This window comes from Dendronephthya gigantea, unplaced genomic scaffold (assembly GCF_004324835.1).
Source record: "Dendronephthya gigantea isolate DGI-Jeju-01 unplaced genomic scaffold, DenGig_1.0 000274F, whole genome shotgun sequence".
NCBI lineage: Eukaryota > Metazoa > Cnidaria > Anthozoa > Malacalcyonacea > Nephtheidae > Dendronephthya > Dendronephthya gigantea.
The window spans coordinates 162444-184057 of record NW_021163284.1 but is presented as its reverse complement, the minus strand read 5'-3'; the positions used below and the strand labels follow the sequence as shown (position 1 = coordinate 184057).

General features: G+C 37.2%; 2 protein-coding genes across 2 annotated transcripts; one reads left to right on the top strand and one right to left on the bottom strand.

The window, feature by feature from the left end:
- Window positions 1-405: 405 nt before the first annotated feature.
- LOC114541208 lies at window positions 406-21361 on the top strand. The gene is made up of 12 exons (XM_028561192.1): window positions 406-428; window positions 1167-1314; window positions 2327-2436; window positions 2602-2688; window positions 2893-3002; window positions 6607-6673; window positions 8515-8662; window positions 9573-9682; window positions 9846-9932; window positions 10268-10378; window positions 21049-21154; window positions 21252-21361. The coding sequence occupies exons 2-10, from the start codon at window positions 1176-1178 to the stop codon at window positions 10301-10303; spliced, it is 894 nt and encodes a 297-aa protein (XP_028416993.1). The 5' UTR covers window positions 406-428; window positions 1167-1175; the 3' UTR covers window positions 10304-10378; window positions 21049-21154; window positions 21252-21361.
- On the bottom strand, window positions 10739-18070 carry LOC114541206 (kelch-like protein 40). Its single transcript, XM_028561190.1, has 2 exons — window positions 17972-18070; window positions 10739-11953 (listed from the first exon to the last, which is right to left on the bottom strand). The coding sequence occupies exons 1-2, from the start codon at window positions 17979-17981 to the stop codon at window positions 10797-10799; spliced, it is 1167 nt and encodes a 388-aa protein (XP_028416991.1). The 5' UTR covers window positions 17982-18070; the 3' UTR covers window positions 10739-10796.
- Window positions 21362-21614: the final 253 nt, after the last annotated feature.

The following is a 21614-nucleotide window of genomic DNA, read 5'->3' as shown; positions in this document are numbered from 1 at the left end:
TATTGTTTTATTAAAAAGGCTTCTCCAAACCCTACTAAACGAAGCTGGTTAAATTTGAACAAAATTTGTCCATATTTAACCATGCATGATATATAAGTAAAAAAGAGATCCCCAATGATGAAAACAATATTGTTTTATAAAAAAGGCTTCTCTAAACCCTACTAAACGAAGCTGGTTAAATTTGAACAAAATTTGTCCATATTTAACCATGCATGATATATAAGTAAAAAAGAGATCCCCAATGATGAAAACAATATTTTTTATAAAAAAGGCTTCTCCAAACCCTACTAAACGAAGCTGGTTAAATTTGGACAAAATTTGTCCATATTTAACCATGCATGATATAAGTAAAAAAGAGATCCCCAATCCCTAATCCATTATATAGCTCAGTGGTGAAACTTCAAGGAAAAAAGAGGAAGTTTGTTTTGGTAAGTGGAAGCAATCGTCGTTTTAAACTTTCAATTTTCAAACATTTCTTTTCCAAACTTTCGTTTTGAAGCAAAATATTTTGAATTATTTTCTCTCAATTGCAAGGAAATACACGAGCTTTTCTAGCGAAATATGTCGCACGACGTGACCGTAAACTTCAACGGCAAATCATTTAACCTTCGTTTTCAACCATCCTGGACAATCGCTCAACTAAAACGGGAAATTGCTCGCAAGAAAAATGTCAAAACTGCTGGAATTAAAATCATTTTTGCCGGTCGAGAATTACCCGATAAAAATTAACACTCGGGGTGAGTGATTTTTAGGAAAATATCAAGCTTTTAATGTGATTTATATAACAATTTTCAAAGAAATAACGAAAGATTTACTGTGAAATGTTGAAATGATTTCATAAATGAGGTTTTTTTAGTTCGGGATTTTGATGTTTAAAGCGACCATCTTCGTTATAGTAAATCTGAGATAGATTATGATACAGCTTGTCTTGCTTGAGTCAGTCCATCTCAGAATATCACAGTGTCTGAATTTTGATAAAATGATTTTTTAAGACATTTTTCAAAGCCATCTTTTTCCACTAAAACCTGACCCAAACTTATGTGAATTCTCACTCATGGACAGTTTCCAGGATTTTTCAGATGATTCTCAGAATTCTCAGTCTTTCAATTACCATCAGTCGACAATGAGTCTGACATTCAGAGATCTGAAACTGTGTTTTTTTGTAGAATGCAGAGATGAACCACAGCGTCATTCATGCTGTTCAGAAATCTGGTCAGATCTCAGTTGATGCAACTTACAATGCGAATGATGGTTTGACGAAAGTAAAACTGACACAGGATGACGAGGATGAAGACGGTGAATCTGAACAATCAGGTTGTGACGAGATCTTTCATAAACCTCTAGATAAATAATGTGACCCCACCCTGTTTAATCCCCCTCCTAATTTTACACCCTCAATAAATACCTCCAATATGTTCCCGCTATGTTCACCCTCGTTCCTCTCCCTCTCTGATATGACCTGATTTGATAAACCTCTTTCCTGATAAACCTCTCTCTAGTTAATCCACTATAATAATTTCTGTTCCTTGTATTGCAATCCTGTCTAATACACCTCTTTTCCAATAACCCTTTCTCTGGTTTGTTCTCTATAAAATATCCTTTCAATAGCCATCTCTAAATAACCCTCAAATCACTCTATTCCCCTCTGTCATGATTATGCCCTTCCCTAATGTACCTCTTCTCCAATATTCCTCTCTAATTAACCCTCAAATTATTCTCTATTCTCTTCCCTAATAGTATGCCCCTCCCTAATGTACCTCTTTCCTTATTTCCCTCTCTAATTAACCCTCTCTAGCCAATCCCCTATACCCTTCCCTACTAGCATGCCCCTTTCTAATATGCCTCCTCTCTAAAACCCCTTTTTCCAATTAACCCAACCCACCCTTGCCCATACCCCCTTACCTGGATGTCCTCTAACACAGTACTGTACCACTTCTCTAATTGTCTATCTCCAATAAACTCCTATCCCCAGCTTGATACCCTTGCATTTTCCTCATGGAGAAACCCTGGGTAGAGGGTTCTCTACCCTGCCTTCCCCCCTAATCATATTATACTTCATCCATGAAGACCCACCCTCTCTCCCTAATAAACCACTCTCTCTCAAATAAGCCCCTCTCTCTTTAATAAGCCCCTCTCTCTCTAAAAAGCCCCTCTCTCTCTAATAAGCCCCTCTCTCTCTAAAAAGCCCCTCTCTCTCTAATAAGCCCCTCTCTCTCTAATAAGCCCCTCTCTCTCTAATATTAGGCCTCTCTCTTTCTAATAAGCTCATCTCTCTAACACCAGGGCTCCTTTAATAATCCAAACTTTTTGTACTCTTTCATCTCAGGCAAGCAAAGTTTCTTCTTTGTTTATTGTAAAACTTGCAAGAAACTAACACAAGGAAAATTGCGATGTCGATGTTCAAATTGCAAGGAAGGAAGCTTTGTTCTATCACAGGTATTTACTGTTTCCTTATAAACAACTTGTAAAAAATCTGCAGCAGATTTATATTTAGACTTTATAAAATGTCGACATTGTTACAACTTGTTTACAAGCTTGCTGTGAAAGCTTTTGAATGTCAACAAACATCTTGTTTACACAATATTTATGGTTTCTTGCAAGGGTCCAAATGGTTGGGACGATGTATTGATCAAAGGCCGAATGCAGGGACAATGTGAATCCAATACAAACTGTCAGGGAAAAACAGCTGTAAGTTATCCACCTATTAGACCTAAAATACAATAGTGGGTCACATCTAGGTGCATTGCAACTAATGGGTTAACAAGAGACACTGACAGATATTAGTTTGTTAACTTATTAACTGACAGTACTCTTCCACTGATGAGTAAAATTACCTGACATTATACAGAGTAAAATACTAAAGTAGGTCACAAACTTCTTGTTCTTTCAAAGGAATTTTATTTCAAATGTGGGGAACATCATGGTAGAGATGAACAGGCGCCATTATCAATGTTGAAATCTAACATCAGAAATATTCCCTGCATCACATGCTCTGAAATATCGTAAGTTTACCCTTTCATTTTATGTCTCCTCCCAGAAACATTTATCCTACTAGGAAAGTTGAATTTTTTAATCCAAACTGCAGTTAATAGAAACTAATAACTCTGATCCAACATGGTCAATATTTAATCAATTTTTTTCACTCATGCTGTCATGCACCTACCTATTGTTTTAACTGTTTTATTTTATGTTTATTTGAAACCATCCTCAATGAAAATATCTATTTCATAGATTTGTTATTGTTCTTTAATATATAATTCTATAAGAACTGGCTCAATCACAAAAATACAAATCAGTATATGTCTGACAATCAACTTAGAATGCTACAATCTATTTCTATAACTTTGTGAAAATCTTATAGTTCATTTCAAATGTTCATAATATGTTAGGAGTTTTCACTTAATACCGTACATATTGTTCACACAACAACAGCAGTGTGCCACCATCTTGCTTTAGACATTTCTGGAAGTTCTTCCCAAGAATACCTTTCAAAGTTGAAACCTTCAACTGACTTCAGTTCTCCTGCACCAGATCCTCCCAGGACTACAATGTTGTTTTCAATAACAACTGCAGTGCATCCTCTCCTCTTATATCTCATTGATGGCAGCATGTGACTTTGTTTTGTCTTGACATTGTAAATGATAACTGTATCTAATGTCTTGCCATGTTTGTCAACGCCACCAATAACAACGATGTTGTCTCCCCATCTCACAGTTGCCATAGCACTCACTTCATACGGCAGTGGTGACAACTGTTTTAGCTCATTCTTCTTTATATCGTACAGTACGACACTGCTGAGGTTGTCTGTGTAACTGTCAGTTTTACTTCCACCAACTGTCAACAAATTATCATCAAATATTTCCATGCTGTGACCTTGTCTCGGTTCTGGCATTCTTGATAAGGTCTTCACAGTATAGGGAGGAACAAGCTGGACTGATCTGATCAAGTCAGATGAAACATTTCCATTATCACCTCCAGAGAGTATCAACTGATCATTATACAGCACACTGCTGTGGTATCTCAACTTATCAGGTAGTTTAACAGGACAGTCACTCCAGTGTGTTGAGAGATCAGGGTTTGGGTCAATATTCATTCTAATTATATCATCAACAATGCCAGGCCAACCACAGCCACCCCCAGCTATATTCATATGATTGTTATAAATAAATGAAGTCGCTCCATAACGATTCTCTGGCATTGATTGTAATGGCGACCATGATTTTTGACGCCAGTTAAACATCTCTACAGAGTTTGTTCCTACACCTCCAGCAACAATTATATTTTCCTTATCACCACTTGGTCTATTTCTTACTTTTCTTGTGTTTTCTTCTATCTTGCCCTCCATCGTGATATGAACATCCTTCATTTCATCAAAAGCTCTGACCAAAGCTGTTTTCAATCCATCGACTTTGTTGTTAACCGCTTCGAGTTTTCGTTCCATATCTGCTTTTATATCTGCGGTATTTTTTGCCATATTCTTTTCTAAATTTGTTATTTTTGTTTCAATTGTTACATTATTCTTCGCCATTCTTTCCTCCATATCTGCCAAAGTTTTCGTCATTTCTCCGCACGAGTGACACTTCAACTTTCGGAATTCACAGACTTCACTTTCATGGTGAATAAGATCACGCTTGTTGACAATTAAACCACAGCCTTGGTTTGTACAAACGGCTGGTGTATATCCACATGTATCTTCATGGCGGTCAAGATGCTGTAATTCTACAACTTCTTGACAACCTCTGTCGATGTAAACGCAACGAATTTTTGATTCATTCAAGAAATCTTTTACAATTCTATTTGGTTCGGCCAAAGTCTCTACGGTCAGTTCATCAGCACACGTTGGACATGTTTGAGAATTTTCCAGATGTTTCGTAATACAACAACGGCAAAAAGAATGCTGGTTTCTCGAACACATAACCGGCTCTTTCAAGACATTGAAGCAAATCTGGCAATGAAAATTTTGATTGATTTTGTCCACAAACCTTTCTTCATCGTAGCCTTGTATATATGTAGCCATATTTCACGTCGTTCTTGTGTCGTAATAAAGCAAGTTCTGTGTTGCTTGTCGCTCTGTAGTATAAACCTCGCTGTATAGACTGAATATAGATACAGTGTTCGTTCTTGAAGATGTCTGTGTTTGTATTTTCTCGAAATCTTATCCAAAATGATCAGTTTTTGAGGACAAATATCTCTTCGTTATAAAGTATTTGCATAAGACGCGTCCTTTCCTGTCAGGACTTAGGAATTCCTGGAATTTGCTGCCGTGTTTCCAAAAATGAATTTGAAAATGTCGCGATCTGACTGAGAGAGCTGGAGCAAAATTAAACATTTTTCTGATTTTTTCAGTAGATTTTTGAGAAATGTTATTTTACAGTAATTTAAGGTGGCTCCCTACAGTTCTATGGTTGTATCGCGGTAATTTTGTCGCGCGCGAAATAGGACACGCAACACGCGTGGCTGATGTTGCATGCAGGGCGGGCTTTTTAAAACTTGTCATTGTGAACGTTTGATAAACACGCGCGGGCCTTCGCGGGATGTCGACTGGTCGCGCGAGGAAATTGAAATCCTGATTTTTGTGACGTCATAAACATAAAAATAAATGTATTTTTCTCGTTTTTCCTTCGGTAAATTCTTTTCAAACTTTACACAGTTTTCTGTAATCTTGAAATGCGTAAAATGTGCAAGTTTTAAGAAAATCGTACGAGCCGAATTTTTTTTAATTAAAAAACAGGATTTTTTGAGGATTTAAAAAAAAGTGCTCGTACGATTTTTTTTAAATGCTAACATTAGAAAGAATTATGGATAAGATTACTGTGTGGAAAAAATTAGAAAGTTTTACCGAAGAAAATTTGAAAAAATTATCTCAGAATCTGTAAATTGGCCCTTTTTAAAATCGTTATGTTACCATGGCAACGAGGAAATTTTATGAAATTTTATATATTTCGTAATTTGCGATATTATAGCAGTTATGTGGCCAAGTTTCGTGATCATACTTTGTAAGATGATAAAATAATGGTCTTTCCAACATAATTGCGCATTACACAATCAAAACTGTAGGGAGCCACCTTAAGTCGACTCTAAAAGCTTTAACTTGTTCTATTTAAATGCGAATTTACACTTTCAAAAGTGCTGACGATGCTGCGATAGTTTTTAATATAAAACTCCATGTTCACTAAATCCTAAATACACGAATTTAATTGTTGGGATTATGTTAGGAATTGGTTAAGATTATGTTTTAGGTTTATGGTTTAATAAGGTTAAACCTAATCCTAAATTTAACCCTAATCCTAACCTAATCTTAAGGATTAAATGGAGTAATACTGCCAACATAGAAATCGCTAAACATTCCAGTGTATCGAGAGATCAGTAAACTGTCAGGGAGCGAAATTTCAAGGCAAAGAGGAAGTTTGTTTTGGCAGTTAATGAGTTAAAAAAACTATCCCTCAGACTTATTTACTATTTGAGATTATGTTACGATTTGGGTTAAGATTTGGTTTTAGGTTTATTGTTAATTAGAGTAAAACCTAATCCTAAATTTAACCCTAATCCTAACCTAATCTCTGGAATTATATTGATTGCCAACATAGAAAACGCTAAACATTCCAGTGTTTCCAAGAGATCAGAAAACTGGCAAGGAGTGAAATTTCAAGGAAAAAAGATGAAGTTTGTTTTGGTAAGTGGAAGCAACCTTCGTTTTAAACTTTCAATTTTCAAACATTTCTTTTCCAAACTTTCGTTTTGAAGCAAAATATTTTGAATTATTTTCTCTCAATTGCAAGGAAATACACGAGCTTTTCTAGCGAAGTATGTCGCACGACGTGACCGTAAACTTCAACGGCAAATCATTTAACCTTCGTTTTCAACCATCCTGGACAATCGCTCAACTAAAACACGAAATTGCTCGCAAGAAAAATGTCAAAACCGGTCCTACTAAAAACCGCCCGAGACCGCCCGAGACCGCCCGAGAGTATAGAAAAACCGCCCGAGACCGCCCGAGAGTATAGAAAAACCGCCCGAGAGTATAGTAAACCGCCTTCGACGGTCAGAGAGCAGGACTTCGACGGTCCTGTCAAAATATTTATTATTACTATTTCACTTTCTAAATCCCTAATGTTATGAGCAGAACCAATGCGCAGAAGCCGGCTGAATAATAAATGATGTCATAACTTTAGTTACGATTATTGTCTCCTTGATCTCAATGTATTCTATGATTAAACTGGTATGATTAAACTGGTATCCTGACATCTGGTATCCTGATTAAGACACTGTTTTAAATGCAGGCCGGGCAAAGGAAAACATAAGGATCATGTTGAGTAAAACAACAGAGCCAGGAGAATTTCCATGCACAATTACAATTCAGCCCGCTAATCTGTGCTAGTTAGTGTCAAATGTTCTTGTCTAAGCATACGGGTTCTTAGGACATTTCATATTTACTGGTATTTAATTTAAAAACACAAAATAACTTCAGATTTCTGTCAGCCGCTTTTTTAAAGTCTCGGGCGGTTTTTCTATACTCTCGGGCGGTTTTTCTATACTCTCGGGCGGTCTCGGGCGGTCTCGGGCGGTTTTTCTATACTCTCGGGCGGTCTCGGGCGGTCTCGGGCAGTCGGGCGGTTTTTAGTAGGACCCGTCAAAACTGCTGGAATTAAAATCATTTTTGCCGGTCGAGAATTACCCGATGAATTAACACTCGGGGTGAGTGATTTTTAGGAAAATATCAAGCTTTTAATGTGATTTATATAACAATTTTCAAAGAAATAACGAAAGCTTTACTGTGAAATGTTTAAATGATTTCATAAATGAGGTTTTTTTTTAGTTCGGGATTTTGATGTTTAAAGCGACCATCTTCGTTATAGTAAGGGCCTTTTTATATGATCCCGTCTAGCCGAGAAGGGATGTTTTCATCTCGCTTAGCCGGGAAACTCGCCTAGGCGGGATGGCGTGTTTATATGCAGTTCATTTTGTAGTGCAGGTTCCTTCGACGGCATGTTTTATTGTAGAAAACGAATATGCCAATATATACCATGCTCTTAATGTATGTTAATTGCGAATCATCCCGGGCAAGCGGGATGGAGTGTTTATATGGCAATTTCTCGTCCCGTCTAAGCGGGATCCCGGCAAGAAGTGCCGGGATCCCGCCTAGGCGGGATGGAAAAGCGGTCATATAAACACTAATTAGTGTTTGTATTACAAGCGGGATCTCGGAAACTGTCCCGTCCCGGCTAGGCGGGATCATATAAACAGGCCCTAAATCTGAGATAGATTATGATACAGCTTGTCTTGCTTGAGTCACTCCATCTCAGAATATCACAGTGTCTGAATCTTGATAAAATGATCTTTTAAGACATTTTTCAAAGCCATCTTTCTCCACTAAAACCTGACCCAAACTTATGTGAATTCTCACTAATGGACAGTTTCCAGGATTTTTCAGATGATTCTCAGAATTCTCAGTCTTTGAATTGCCATCAGTCAACAATGAGTCTGAAATTCAGAGAACTGAAACTTTTTTTCTAGAATGCAGAGATGAACCACAGCGTCATTCATGCTGTTCAGAAATCTGGTCAGATCTCAGTTGATGCAACTTACAATGCGAATGATGGTTTGACGAAAGTGAAACTGACACAGGATGACGAAGATGAAGATGGTGAATCTCAACAATCAGGTGGTGACGAGATCTTTCATAAACCGCTCAATGATGTGACCACTCTCTTTTTAGTGTTCTTTCTGGTTTAATACACACCCTCAATAAATACCTCCAATCCATCTCCACTGTGATAACCATTTCTTTATACCTTTCCGTAGTATATCCCTCACAAATACACCTCAATCTTCTTTAAAAACCCCTCTCTCCAATTGTCTGACTCTAAACCCTTCTGTATCTCCCTCCCACCCTCTCTTCAACTAACTCTCCATCTATAACAATTCCTTCCACATACCCCTCCCTTGTAGGATTTCTCTCTTACGGAATAACCCTCTCTCTGATTAACCCCCTATAACAACTCCCTCTTCATGCCCCTCCCAATTAATGTGCCCTTACACCTATTCTCTAATACCTCTCTCCAATTAACACTCTAACAACCCCTTTCCTGTACCCCTCCCTATAAGTATACCTCTCTCTAATGTATACTTCTCTAATATTCTAGTCTCTAAATAATACTCTTAAAATAACCCGCTCTTTATACCCCACCCTGTAAGTATACCCTTCTCTAATATACTTCTCTAATACTCCAGTCTCTAAATAATACTCCAAAATAACCCCCTTTTTACACCCCTCCCTAGTAGAGTGTCCCTCATGACTATAATACACCTCTAGAATAACTCTCTAAAATAACCCCTCCCCCATATTCCCTCCCTTATATAGCCTTCCCTTTATACTTCTTCTCTAATAGACCCTCTATCAATTTAACCTCCTGTATAGTCCCCCTTCCATACACCCTTGACCCTTCCCTACATGTCTTTTAATATATCTTACCCTCCTAATCTTATATTATACTCCATCAATATAAAACCCTGCTCTTTCTAACACTAGGGTTTCTTTAATAATCCATATTTTTCATACTCTCTCATCTCAGGCAAGCAAAGTTTCTTCTTTGTTTATTGTAAAACTTGCAAGAAACTAACACGAGGAAAATTGCGATGTCGATGTTCAAATTGCAAGGAAGGAAGCTTTGTTCTATCACAGGTATTTACTGTTTCCTTATAAACAACTTGTAAAAAACTGCAGCAGATTTATATGCAACTTTGTAAAATGTCGACATTGTTACAACTTGTTTACAAGCTTGCTGTGAAAGCTTTTGAATGTCAACAAACAGCTTGTTTAAACAATATTTATGGTTTCTTGCAAGGGTCCAAATGGTTGGGACGATGTATTGATCAAAGGCCGCATGCAGGGACCATGTGAATCCGATAATAACTGTCAGGGAACAACAGCTGTAAGTTATTCACCTATCAGACCTAAAATACAATAGTGGGCCACATCTGGGTGCATTGCAAGCTAATGGGTTAACAAGAGACACTGACAGATAATTTTGTTAACTTATTAACTGACAGTACTCTTCACTGATGAGTAAAATCATTTGACATTAGACAGAGTAAAATACTAAAGTAGGTCACATCTGGGTGCATTCCTAGCTAATGGGTTAACAAGAGACACTGACAGATAGTTTTGTCAACTCATTAACTGACAGTACTCTTCCACTGATGTGTAAAATTATCTGGCATTAGACAGAGTAAATTACTAAAGTAGGTACTTCTTGTTATTTCGCAGCAATTGTTATTTCAAATGCGGGGAACATCATGGTAGAGATAAACAAATGCTGTTATCAATGTTGAAATCTAACATCAAAAATATTCCCTGCATCACATGCTCTGAAACATCGTAAGTTTACCCTTTCATTTTACGTTTCCTCTCAGAAATATTTATGCTTCTAGAAAAGTTGAATTTTTTAATCCAAACCGCAGTTAATAGAAACTAATAACTTTGATCCAACATGGTCAATATTTAATCAAATTTTTTTCACTCATGCACCTACCTATTGTTTGAATTCTTTTATTTGATGTTTCATTTTAAACCTTCCTCAATGAAAATATTTATTTCACAGATTTGTTATTGTTCTTTAATATATAATTCTAAAAACTGACTCAATTTAAATTCAATCACAAAAATACAAATCAGTATGTGTCTGACAATCAACTTAGAATGCTACAATCTATTTCTATAACTTTGTGAAATCTTATAGTTAATTTTAATTGTTCATAATGTGTTAGGAGTTTTCACTTAATACCTTACATATTGTTCACGCAACAACAGCAGTGTGCAAGTATCTTGCTTCAGACATTTCTGGAAGTTCTTCCCAAGAATACCTTTCAAAGTTGAAACCTTCAACTGACGTTAGCAGTGCTTGCTCACTCTCCCCTCCCAGGACTACAATGTTGTTTTCAATAAAAACTGCAGTACATCCCCTCCTCTTACATCTCATTGATGGCAGCATGTGACTTTGTTTTGTCTTGACATTGTAAATGATAACTTTATCTAATAACTTGCCATGTTTGTCAATGCCACCAATAACAACAATGTTGTCTCCCCATCTCACAGTTGCCATAGCACTCACTTCATACGGCAGTGGTGACAACTGTTTCAGCTCATTCTTCTTTATATCGTACAGTACAACACTGCTGAGGTTGTCTTTGTTATAGCCAGTTGTACTTCCACCAACCATCAACAAATGATCATCAAATATTTCCATGCTGTGATTTTGTCTTCGTTCTGGCATTCTTGATAAGGTCATCACAGTATAGGGAGGAACAAGCTGGAGTGATCTGATCAAATCAGATGAACCATTTCCTTTATAACCTCCAGAGACTATCAACTGATCATTATACAGCACACTGCTGTGGTATTTCAACTTATCAGGTAGTTTAACAGGACAGTCACTCCAGTGTGTTGAGAGATCAGGGTTTGGGTCAATATTCATTCTAATCATATCATCAACAATGCCAGACCAACGACATTCACCCCCAGCTATAGTCATATGATTGTTATAAATAAATGAAGTTGCTGCCCAACGATTCTCTGGCATTGATTGTAATGGCGACCATGTTCTTTGACGCCAGTTAAACATCTCTACAGAGTTAGTCCAATCACCTCCAGCAACGATTATATTTTCCTTATCACCACTTGGTCTATTTCTTACTTTTCTTGTGTTTTCTTCTATCTTGCCCTCCATCGTGATAAGAACGTCCTTAATTTCATCAAAAGCTCTGACCAAAGCTGTTTTCAATCCATCGACTTTGTTGTTAACCGCTTCGTGTTTTCCTTCTATATCTGCTTTTATATCTGCCGTGTTTTTGTCTATTTTTCTGTCTAAATTTGTTATTTTAATTTCAACTGTTGTATTAAACTTCTCGATATTCTTCTCGATATTCGCGATTCTTTCCTCCATATCTGCCAAAGTTTTCGTCATTTCTCCGCACGAGTGACACTTCAACTTTCGGAATTCACAGACTTCACTTTCATGGTGAATAAGATCACGCTTGTTGACAATTAAACCACAGCCTTGGTTTGAACAAACGGCTGGTGTATATCCACATGTATCTTCATGGCGGTCAAGATGCTGTAATTCTACAACTTCTTGACAACCTCTGTCGGTGTAAACGCAGCGAATTTTCGATTCATTCAAGAAATCTTTTACCATTCTATTTGGTTCGGCCAAAGTCTCTACGGTCAGTTCATCAGCACACGTTGGGCATGTTTGGGAATTTTCCAGATGTTTCGTAATACAACAACGGCAAAAAGAATGCTGGTTTCTCGAACACATAACCGGCTCTTTCAAGACGTTGAAGCAAATCTGACAGAGGAAATTTTTATTGATTTTGTCCACAAACCTTTCTTCATCGTAGCCTTGTATATATGAAGCCATATTTCACGTTGTTCTTGTGTCGTAATAATAAAACAAGTTCTGTGTTGTTTGTCGCTCTGTAGTATAAACCTCGCTGTATAGACTGAATATAGATACAGTGTTCGTTCTTGGAGATGTCTGTGTTTGTATTTTCTCGAAGTCTTCCCAAAAATGATAAATTTACGAAGACAAATATATTTAAGGAGTGTTTTGTTGACAGGAATTTGTTGCTATGAAAATATGATATTATTATCATGTCTTGTATGGTCTTGTGACAAAAGGTCATTGACCTCCTATTGAAATACTCACTTGCAATTGGTTGTGTTTATGTTGTAGGAATTTCTTATTTCATTATATGGAAATGAGTTCTGAGAAAATGATACTTTTATTACTTTATACCAAGAAAAATCAATCATAATAATGAAATATTTAGACTAAGTATATTATGATCGATGCGGATAAAGTCTGCATTAAAATTTATTTCGAATCTTTCGACTAATTACTCCGGCGTCAGCGATGGAGTTGAAAATTCGCCTCGGTTTTGTTTTGTTTTTGTTTGATTTTTTTATTTTTAATTTTTTATTATTTTTCGTCGTCGCAAGTCTGTAATGGCGCGAAACATTCTAGCATTTAAAATGTGTATGTGATTGGATTTATCTATGTCCCAGTCTTGTCTCCCAAGAGTTGTGGTGCACAGCTTTGGCTAATTTTCCGATGCGCGATTCGATTTCGCTCGCATGATACGGCAATTCCTCCAAGAGGAACAAATAAACCGTTCTTTTCATGCTTTTCGATTAAGTTTAGACTGAATTGGGGTAAGAATATATTTAATACGTGTAGATTCTGGTCCTATTTTAGTAATATCGCTGCTATTTCGCCGTTTAACAAGATGATGTGGTCGTGTATGGGCGCTTTGACTCGTCGTAGTTTGCACAGGATTGAAGATTTAATATAACTATGTAAGCGCGAATTCCAAAGGCAAAGTGTAAGACAAAGCGAATGTATCATATCGTTTATTTACATTCTTGAACGATTTAACTTCTATACTTTTTAAAGTACGATGTGCTTCTGAATTTCGCGATCGAACATTTTGGTTCGCAAGGCATCTAAATGCGGCGAATATGAACTGTATTGTTTATGTTCAGAAGCTCTATATTGAAGACTGGCACGTGCGCCGGAGTTAACGCGAGAACAGGCGTCTTGTTATATGTTTAAAGCAACAGACAATAATCTCTTGGCTGAAATAAATTTCAAACGTCTTTCACAAGGGCTGGTATTTGTTTACAAATGATCCTATGGAAAACACGGAATCGTCATTTTGGAATCTGGACTCTGGAGCCGTGAAAGGTTATCTGGTGTAATGGAAATAATTTCATGTTTACTAAATCCTGAATAGCCTTGCACTGAGCTATGTATTCTATGTGAAATGGGTCAAACTGCATGGTCCAGCTTATGAACCTAGATTTTTCCTAATCGTGTCAGATGATTTTACTCATCAGTGGAAGAATACTGTCAGTTTAAGTTAACAAAACTATCTGTCAGTGTCTCTTGTTAACCCATTAGCTTGCAATGCACCCAGATGTGACCTACTTTAGTATTTTACTCTGTCTAATGTCAGATGATTTTACTCATCAGTGGAAGAATACTGTCAGTTAATAAGTTAACAAACTATCTGTCAGTGTCTCTTGTTAACCCATTAGCTTGCAATGCACCCAGATGTGACCTACTTTAGTATTTTACTCTGTCTAAGTCAAGTTGAATATTTTCGCGGTGCAATAATATTCCAATCTAAATGAGTTTTCATCAACTCACAAATGGTTCAGGATATCTTGTGGATTGATCTACAGCTGGGGTGAATAAGAAAAACGCAACTTCAAAGTGTTCATGAAATTCACTTTCGTTTTGATCACAAAAGATCGTATAGCGTATCAAAATATTCATAAATATTAAGTGTTGTGTTTTTTTAAACATCCTGTATAAGTGCGGTCATTATATCGATGAAAAGCCATTTCAAGCTGGAAGATTAAATTTTAGCAGATCAAAGATGTTTGGAGTTGTTAAGATCGTTGTTATATTCCTAGTCTTTGCAGGTACTGGAATACATATTGTGATATATATCTTTGTTCATAGAATTCTTAAGTATCACTTCGTTATTCTTTATCGTATTTTTCTGGATTTATTTTTCTAGATAATGCGGTAGAATGTTTTAAACTTGGTCAGCTTTGCAGCTCAAATGGTAGAAATTTAATCCGTGAATGTGACGTCAGGGTTGTGGTGATTTCGGAACACCAAGGTAAGACCAGATGTAACCTTGTAGCAACACAGCGAATCGATAATATTCTTATAATCTTACAAAACAATTAAATTAACGTGAATTTATCATTATACAGAGGTTCTCGTACACACAATGGTGTCGACATAATTTGCAAACCAGGCAGTTCTGTCATGACACCATTATTTTGCTGCGAAGATGTGACGAAAATCACGTTCTTATTCAAACAACAACAAACCATATAACAATGGATTGTATATTCAAGGAAGCGGAGAAGCCGAAGGTATCATCTCTCTCATTAATAACCAAATTCATATTAGGCACGGGAAATTCATCTTAGACAGGAAAGTTGATTGTAAAAACTCGTCTTAATATGACTTGGAATGGATATAAAATTTACACGTGTAATGGGTCGGGTAATGCTAAAAAGGGTATCGTGATTATTACGATAATAACTTTGTTTATTTTCTCAGTTAAGCGCGCCTCACACGAGAGCTGGTAGCTGAGGTAAAGACCTCGCGAGGCTGTTAGCTCAGCAAGTTACTCCCGTGTGCGGATAGTTTTTCGTGAGGAATTCGCCTCGAGAGGCAAGTTTCTATCGTGTGCGGATAGTTTTCAGGCTGAGTTAACTGCCTCGCGAGGTCGTTAGCTCAGCTGATAGCTCTCTTGTGCGGCGGGCTTTACCCTTGTTCCGTCCTTGACCGTGTTGATATTTCAGAAACTCGTCTGGTTTATCCGTCTAAATGCGAATTTAGGACGAGTTTCTCGTCCAGAAGGGATTCCCTTTCAAATTAACCGTTTGTTTAGACGGGAAAGTTAGACGGGAAAATTCTGACGAGAAACCCGTATGTGGCCTGATTCACATAAGACGAGTTTCCCGTCTAAGATGAGTTTCCAAGAGGAGTTTTCCCTGTAAGACGAGTTTCCTGTTTTCCTTGACCTTGTAAGACGAGTTTCCCGCCTCTAATATGAATTCGGCTAAACTAAATTTTAAACTATAATGCATTTCTCGAAACAGAATGAGTAAAGCTATCACCCCCCTGCTAACAGGCTCATTTTTAATATGGGCAGGGGGTGTGATTTCTTCCATTTACGGTACTTGCTAAGTAATGAATCTTCCGAATGAGTCCCCCCCTGCCAACAGCCCCATTTTTAAGGTTTGCAGGGGGGTGATTCGTCGAGGTCCAGTAAAGAGGGGGAGTGTTAAAATTGAAAAATGAATTTCTTTTTCAGATATAAAATGGATATTTCAGGTGGTCTTGGAAGATCTGCTGGAAAGGTATTCATATTCACAATTTTCTTCTCCATATTCGCAGATATTCGCTCCATAATCGTAATTTTTTTCCCTGTGAAAAACCACACTTTTTGTGGTGAAATTTTTCAGTTATGGCGTGTTGGTCTGATGGGGTTGAACAGTACAAAAGATAATGTAAATCTTGTACTAAAAGCCTTCAAGGATGCGATGGAAAACGTGAAATTACAAAACAATCTGTGAGCAAACTTGAAACAAGAATTTTATTTTATTTGACAAACCAATTTATATTAGTTAATCAGGGTTCTGTTTTAATAAAGAGTAAAACTATCTCTCCAAATCTTGTTAATTGTTAAATTTTAAAATATGACTTGGTCTGTGACAGTCTGACAGACACAGACATCATTTACAGACAGGCTGATATTTAAAATAGGTAACTGAGCTATTTCTTGAGGCAGAGGCTCAGTTAAGATTCTTGGTCTGGGGGGCTGGGGCAGAAGAACCCAGGTGGGGAGGCATTGGGTTGTGGCTGAAAAAACTTAGGTGGTAGGAGGGGTGTGAAAAAACCTTTGGGAGGGTAGGGGTGAAAAAAACTAGGTGGAGTGGGTGCAGAAAATTTTATTTCAAATGTTTTATTTTGTGTTTCATTTTAAACCTTCTTCAATGAAAATATCTATTTCAAAGATTTGTCATTGTTCTTTAATATATAATTCTAAGAACTGACTCAATTTAAATTCAATCACAAAAATACAAATCAGTATATGTCTGACACTCAACTTAGAATGCTACAATCTTTTTCTATAACTTTGTGAAAATCTTATAGTTCATTTCAATTGTTCATAATATGTTAGGAGTTTTCACTTAATACCTTACATATTGTTCACACAACAACAGCAGTGTGCCACCATCTTGCTTCAGACATTTCTGGAAGTTCTTCCCAAGAATACCTTTCAAAGTTGAAACCTTCAACTGACTTCAGCTTTCCTCCCTCCCCACCCCCCCCCCCCAGGACTACAATGTTATTTTCAATAACAACTGCAGTACATCCCCTCCTCTTACATCTCATTGATGGTAGCATGTGACTTTGCTCTGTCTTGACATTGTAAATGATAACTGTATCTAATGCCTTGCATTGTTTGTCAACACCACCAATAACAACAATGTTGCCTCCCCATCTCACAGTTGCCATATCACTCACTTCATACGGCAGTGGTGACAACTGTTTCAGCTCATTCTTCTTTATATCGTACAGTACGACACTGCTGAGGCTGTCTTTGGAATTGCCAGTTGTACTTCCACCAACTATCAACAAATTATCATCAAATATTTCCATGCTGTGATCTTGTCTTGGTTCTGGCATTCTTGATAAGGTCTTCACAGTATAGGGAGGAACAAGCTGGACTGCTCTGATCAAGTCAGATGAACCATTTTCATTATCACCTCCAGAGACTATCAACTGATCATTATACAGCACACTGCTGTGGTGCCACAACTTATCAGGTAGTTTAACAGGACAGTCACTCCAGTGTGTTGAGAGATCAGGGTTTGGGTCAATATTCATTCTAATCATATCATTAATAGTGTCATACCAATCACAGTCACCCCCAGCTATAGTCATATGATTGTTATAAATAAATGAAGTTGCTCCATAACGTCTCTTTGGCATTGATTGTAATGGCAACCATGTTCTTTGGCGCCAGTTAAACATCTTTACAGTGTTAGTTCCATCACCTCCAGCAACAATAATATTTTTCTTATCACCACTTGGTCTATTTCTTACTTTTCTTGTGTTTTCTTCTATCTTGCCCTCCATCGTGATAAGAACGTCCTTCATTTCATCAAAAGCTCTGACCAAAGCTGTTTTCAATCCATCGACTTTGCTGTTAACCGCTTCGAGTTTTCTTTCCATATCTGCTTTTATATCTGCGCCTGTGCCTGTGGTATTTCTTGTGATATTTTTCTGTAAATCTGTTATTTTAGTTTCAACTGTTTTATTTGTTGCCATATTCTTCTCGATATTCGCCATTCTTTCCTCCATATCTGCCAAAGTTTTCGTCATTTCTCCGCACGAGTGACACTTCAACTTTCGGAATTCACAGACTTCACTTTCATGGTGAATAAGATCACGCTTGTTGACAATTAAACCACAGCCTTGGTTTGTACAAACGGCTGGTGTATATCCACATGTATCTTCATGGCGGTCAAGATACTGTAATTCTACAACCTCTTGACAACCTCTGTCGATGTAAACGCAACGAATTTTTGACTCATTTAAATAATCTTTACCATTCGTTGTGGTTCGGCCAAAGTCTCTACGGTCAGTTCATCAGCACACGTTGGACATGTTTGGGAATTTTCCAGATGTTTCGTAATACAACAACGGCAAAAAGAATGCTGGTTTCTCGAACACATAACCGGCTCTTTCAAGACGTTGAAGCAAATCTGACACAGGAAATTTTGATTGATTTTGTCCACAAACCTTTCTTCGTCGTAGCCTTGTATACCTAAAGCCATATTTCACGTCGTTCTTGTGTCGTAATAATAAAGCAAGTTCTGTGTTGTTTGTCGCTCTGTAGTATAAACCTCGCTGTATAGACTGAATATAGATACAGTGTTCGTTCTTGAAGATGTCTGTGTTTGTATTTTCTCGAAATCTTCTCCAAAATGATCAGTTTATGAAGACAAATATCTCTTCCTTATAAAGTGTTTGCATAAAATGCATCATTTGCTGTCAGGAATTCTTGGAATTTGCTGCGGTGTTTCCACAAAAAAATGAAAAAATATCGCGAGTTGAGAGAGAGAACTGGGACTGGAGTATAACGCACTGAGCTATGTATGCTAAGTGAATGGGTCAAACTGCATGGTCCAGCATTATGAACCTAGATTTTTCCTAATCGTGTCAGATGATTTTACTCATCAGTTGAAGAATACTGTCAGTTAATAAGTTAACAAAACTATCTGTCAGTGTCTCTTGTTAACCCATTAGCTTGCAATGCACGCAGATGTGACCTACTTTAGTATTTTACTCTGTCTAATTTCAGATGATTTTACTCATCAGTGGAAGAATACTGTCAGTTAATAAGTTAGCAAAACTATCATTCAGTGTCTCCTGTTAACCCATTAGCTTGCAATGCACCCAGATGTGACCTACTTTAGAATTTTATTCTGTCTAATGTCAGATGATTTTACCCATCAGTGGAAGAGTACTGTCAGTTAATGAGTTAACAAAACTATCTGTCAGTGTCTCTTGTAAACCCATTAGCTTGCAATGCACCCAGATGTGACCTACTTTAGTATTTTACTCTGTCTAATGTCAGATGATTTTACTCATCAGTGGAAGAATACTGTCAGTTGATGAGTTAACAAAACTATCTGTCAGTGTCTCTTGTTAACCCATTAGCTTGCGATGCACCCAGATGTGACCTACTTTAGTATTTTACTCTGTCTAATGTCAGATGATTTTACTCATCAGTAGAAGAGTACTGTCAGTTATAATAAGTTAACAAAACTATCTGTCAGTGTCTCATGTTAACCCATTAGCTTGCAATGCACCCAGATGTGACCTGCATTAGTATTTTACTCTGTCTAATGTCAGATGATTTTACTCATCAGTGGAAGAATACTGTCAGTTGATGAGTTAACAAAACTATCTGTCAGTGTCTCTTGTTAACCCATTAGCTTGCAATGCACCCAGATGTGACCTACTTTAGTATTTTACTCTGTCTAATGTCAGATGATTTTACTCATCAGTGGAAGAATACTGTCACTTGATGAGTTAACAAAACTATCTGTCAGTGTCTCTTGTTAACCCATTAGCTTGCGATGCACCCAGATGTGACCTACTTTAGTATTTTACTCTGTCTAATGTCAGATGATTTTACTCATCAGTAGAAGAGTACTGTCAGTTCATAAGTTAACAAAACTATCTGTCAGTGTCTCTTGTTAACCCATTAGCTTGCAATGCACCCAGATGTGACCTGCTTTAGTATTTTACTCTGTCTAATGTCAGATGATTTTACTCATCAGTGGAAGAATACTGTCAGTTGATGAGTTAACAAAACTATCTGTCAGTGTCTCTTGTTAACCCATTAGCTTGCAATGCACCCAGATGTGACCTGCATTAGTATTTTACTCTGTCTAATGTCAGATGATTTTACTCATCAGTGGAAGAATACTGTCAGTTGATGAGTTAACAAAACTATCTGTCAGTGTCTCTTGTTAACCCATTAGCTTGCAATGCACCCAAATGTGACCTGCATTAGTATTTTACTCTGTCTAATGTCAGATGATTTTACTCATCAGTGGAAGAATACTGTCAGTTGATGAGTTAACAAAACTATCTGTCAGTGTCTCTTGTTAACCCATTAGCTTGCAATGCACCCAGATGTGACCTGCATTAGTATTTTACTCTGTCTAATGTCAGATGATTTTACTCATCAGTGGAAGAATACTGTCAGTTGATGAGTTAACAAAACTATCTGTCAGTGTCTCTTGTTAACCCATTAGCTTGCAATGCACCCAAATGTGACCTGCATTAGTATTTTACTCTGTCTAATGTCAGATGATTTTACTCATCAGTGGAAGAGTACTGTCAGTTAATAAGTTAACAAAACTATCTGTCAGTGTTTCTTGTTAACCCATTAGCTTGCAATGCACCCAGATGTGACCTACTTTAATATTTTACTCTGTCTAAGTCAAGTTGAATATTTTCGCGGTGCAATAATATTCCAATCTAAATGAGTTTTCATCAACACACAAATGGTTCAGGATATCTTGTGGATTGATCTACAGCTGTGGTGAATAAGAAAAACGCAACTTCAAAGTGTTTATGAAATTCACTTTCGTTTTGATCACAAAAGATCGTATAGCGTATCAAAATATTCATAAATATTAAGTGTTGCGTTTTTTTAACATCCTGTATAAGTGCGTAAATCGATGAAAAGCCATTTCAAGCTAGAAGATTAAATTTTAGCAGATCAAAGATGTTTGGAGTTGTTAAGATCGTTGTTATATTCCTAGTCTTTGCAGGTACTGGAATACATATTGTGATATACATCTTTCTTCGTAGAATTCTCAAGTATCACTTCGTTATTCTTCATCGTATTTTTCTGGATTTATTTTTCTAGATAATGCGGTTGAATGTTTTAAACTTGGTCAGCTTTGCAGCTCAAATGGTAGAAATTTAATCCGTGAATGTGACAGTCAGGGTTGTGGTGATTTCGGAACACCAAGGTAAGACCAGATGTAACCTTGTAACAACACAGCGAATCGATAATATTCTTATAATCTTACAAAACAATTAAATTAACGTGAATTTATCATTATACAGAGGTTCTCGTACACACAATGGTGTCGACATAATTTGCAAACCAGGGAGTTCTGTCATGACACCATTTGCTGCGAAGATTTGACGAAAATCACGTTCTTATTCAAACAACAACAAACCTAGACTTGCTACAAGTCGACTCTTTAAACCCATACGCGAGCTTGAGCGACCGAGCGTAGCGAAGTCGCGAAAGCGAGGGAAGGGAACGCGCGGAAGAGTCGACTTGTCAAACTTGCTTCGCGCCATTTTTGGCGACCCAAAATCAGGTCGCTGAATTAATTATTATAATTATCATTACGACTATTGAGCGTGAATAAAAATGTCCACCAAGGTGTCGATATTGGTGTCCGATTTCACTTGATTAGA

Excerpts from the sequence above, each read along its gene's own strand:
- LOC114541208 (XM_028561192.1), top strand. The coding sequence starts at position 1,176 with ATGAACCACAGCGTCATTCATGCTGTTCAGAAATCTGGTCAGATCTCA. Across the intron at positions 8,663-9,572 it reads TGGTGAATCTCAACAATCAG|GCAAGCAAAGTTTCTTCTTT; the intron begins GTGGTGACGAGA and ends CTCTCATCTCAG. Across the intron at positions 9,933-10,267 it reads ACTGTCAGGGAACAACAGCT|CAATTGTTATTTCAAATGCG; the intron begins GTAAGTTATTCA and ends GTTATTTCGCAG.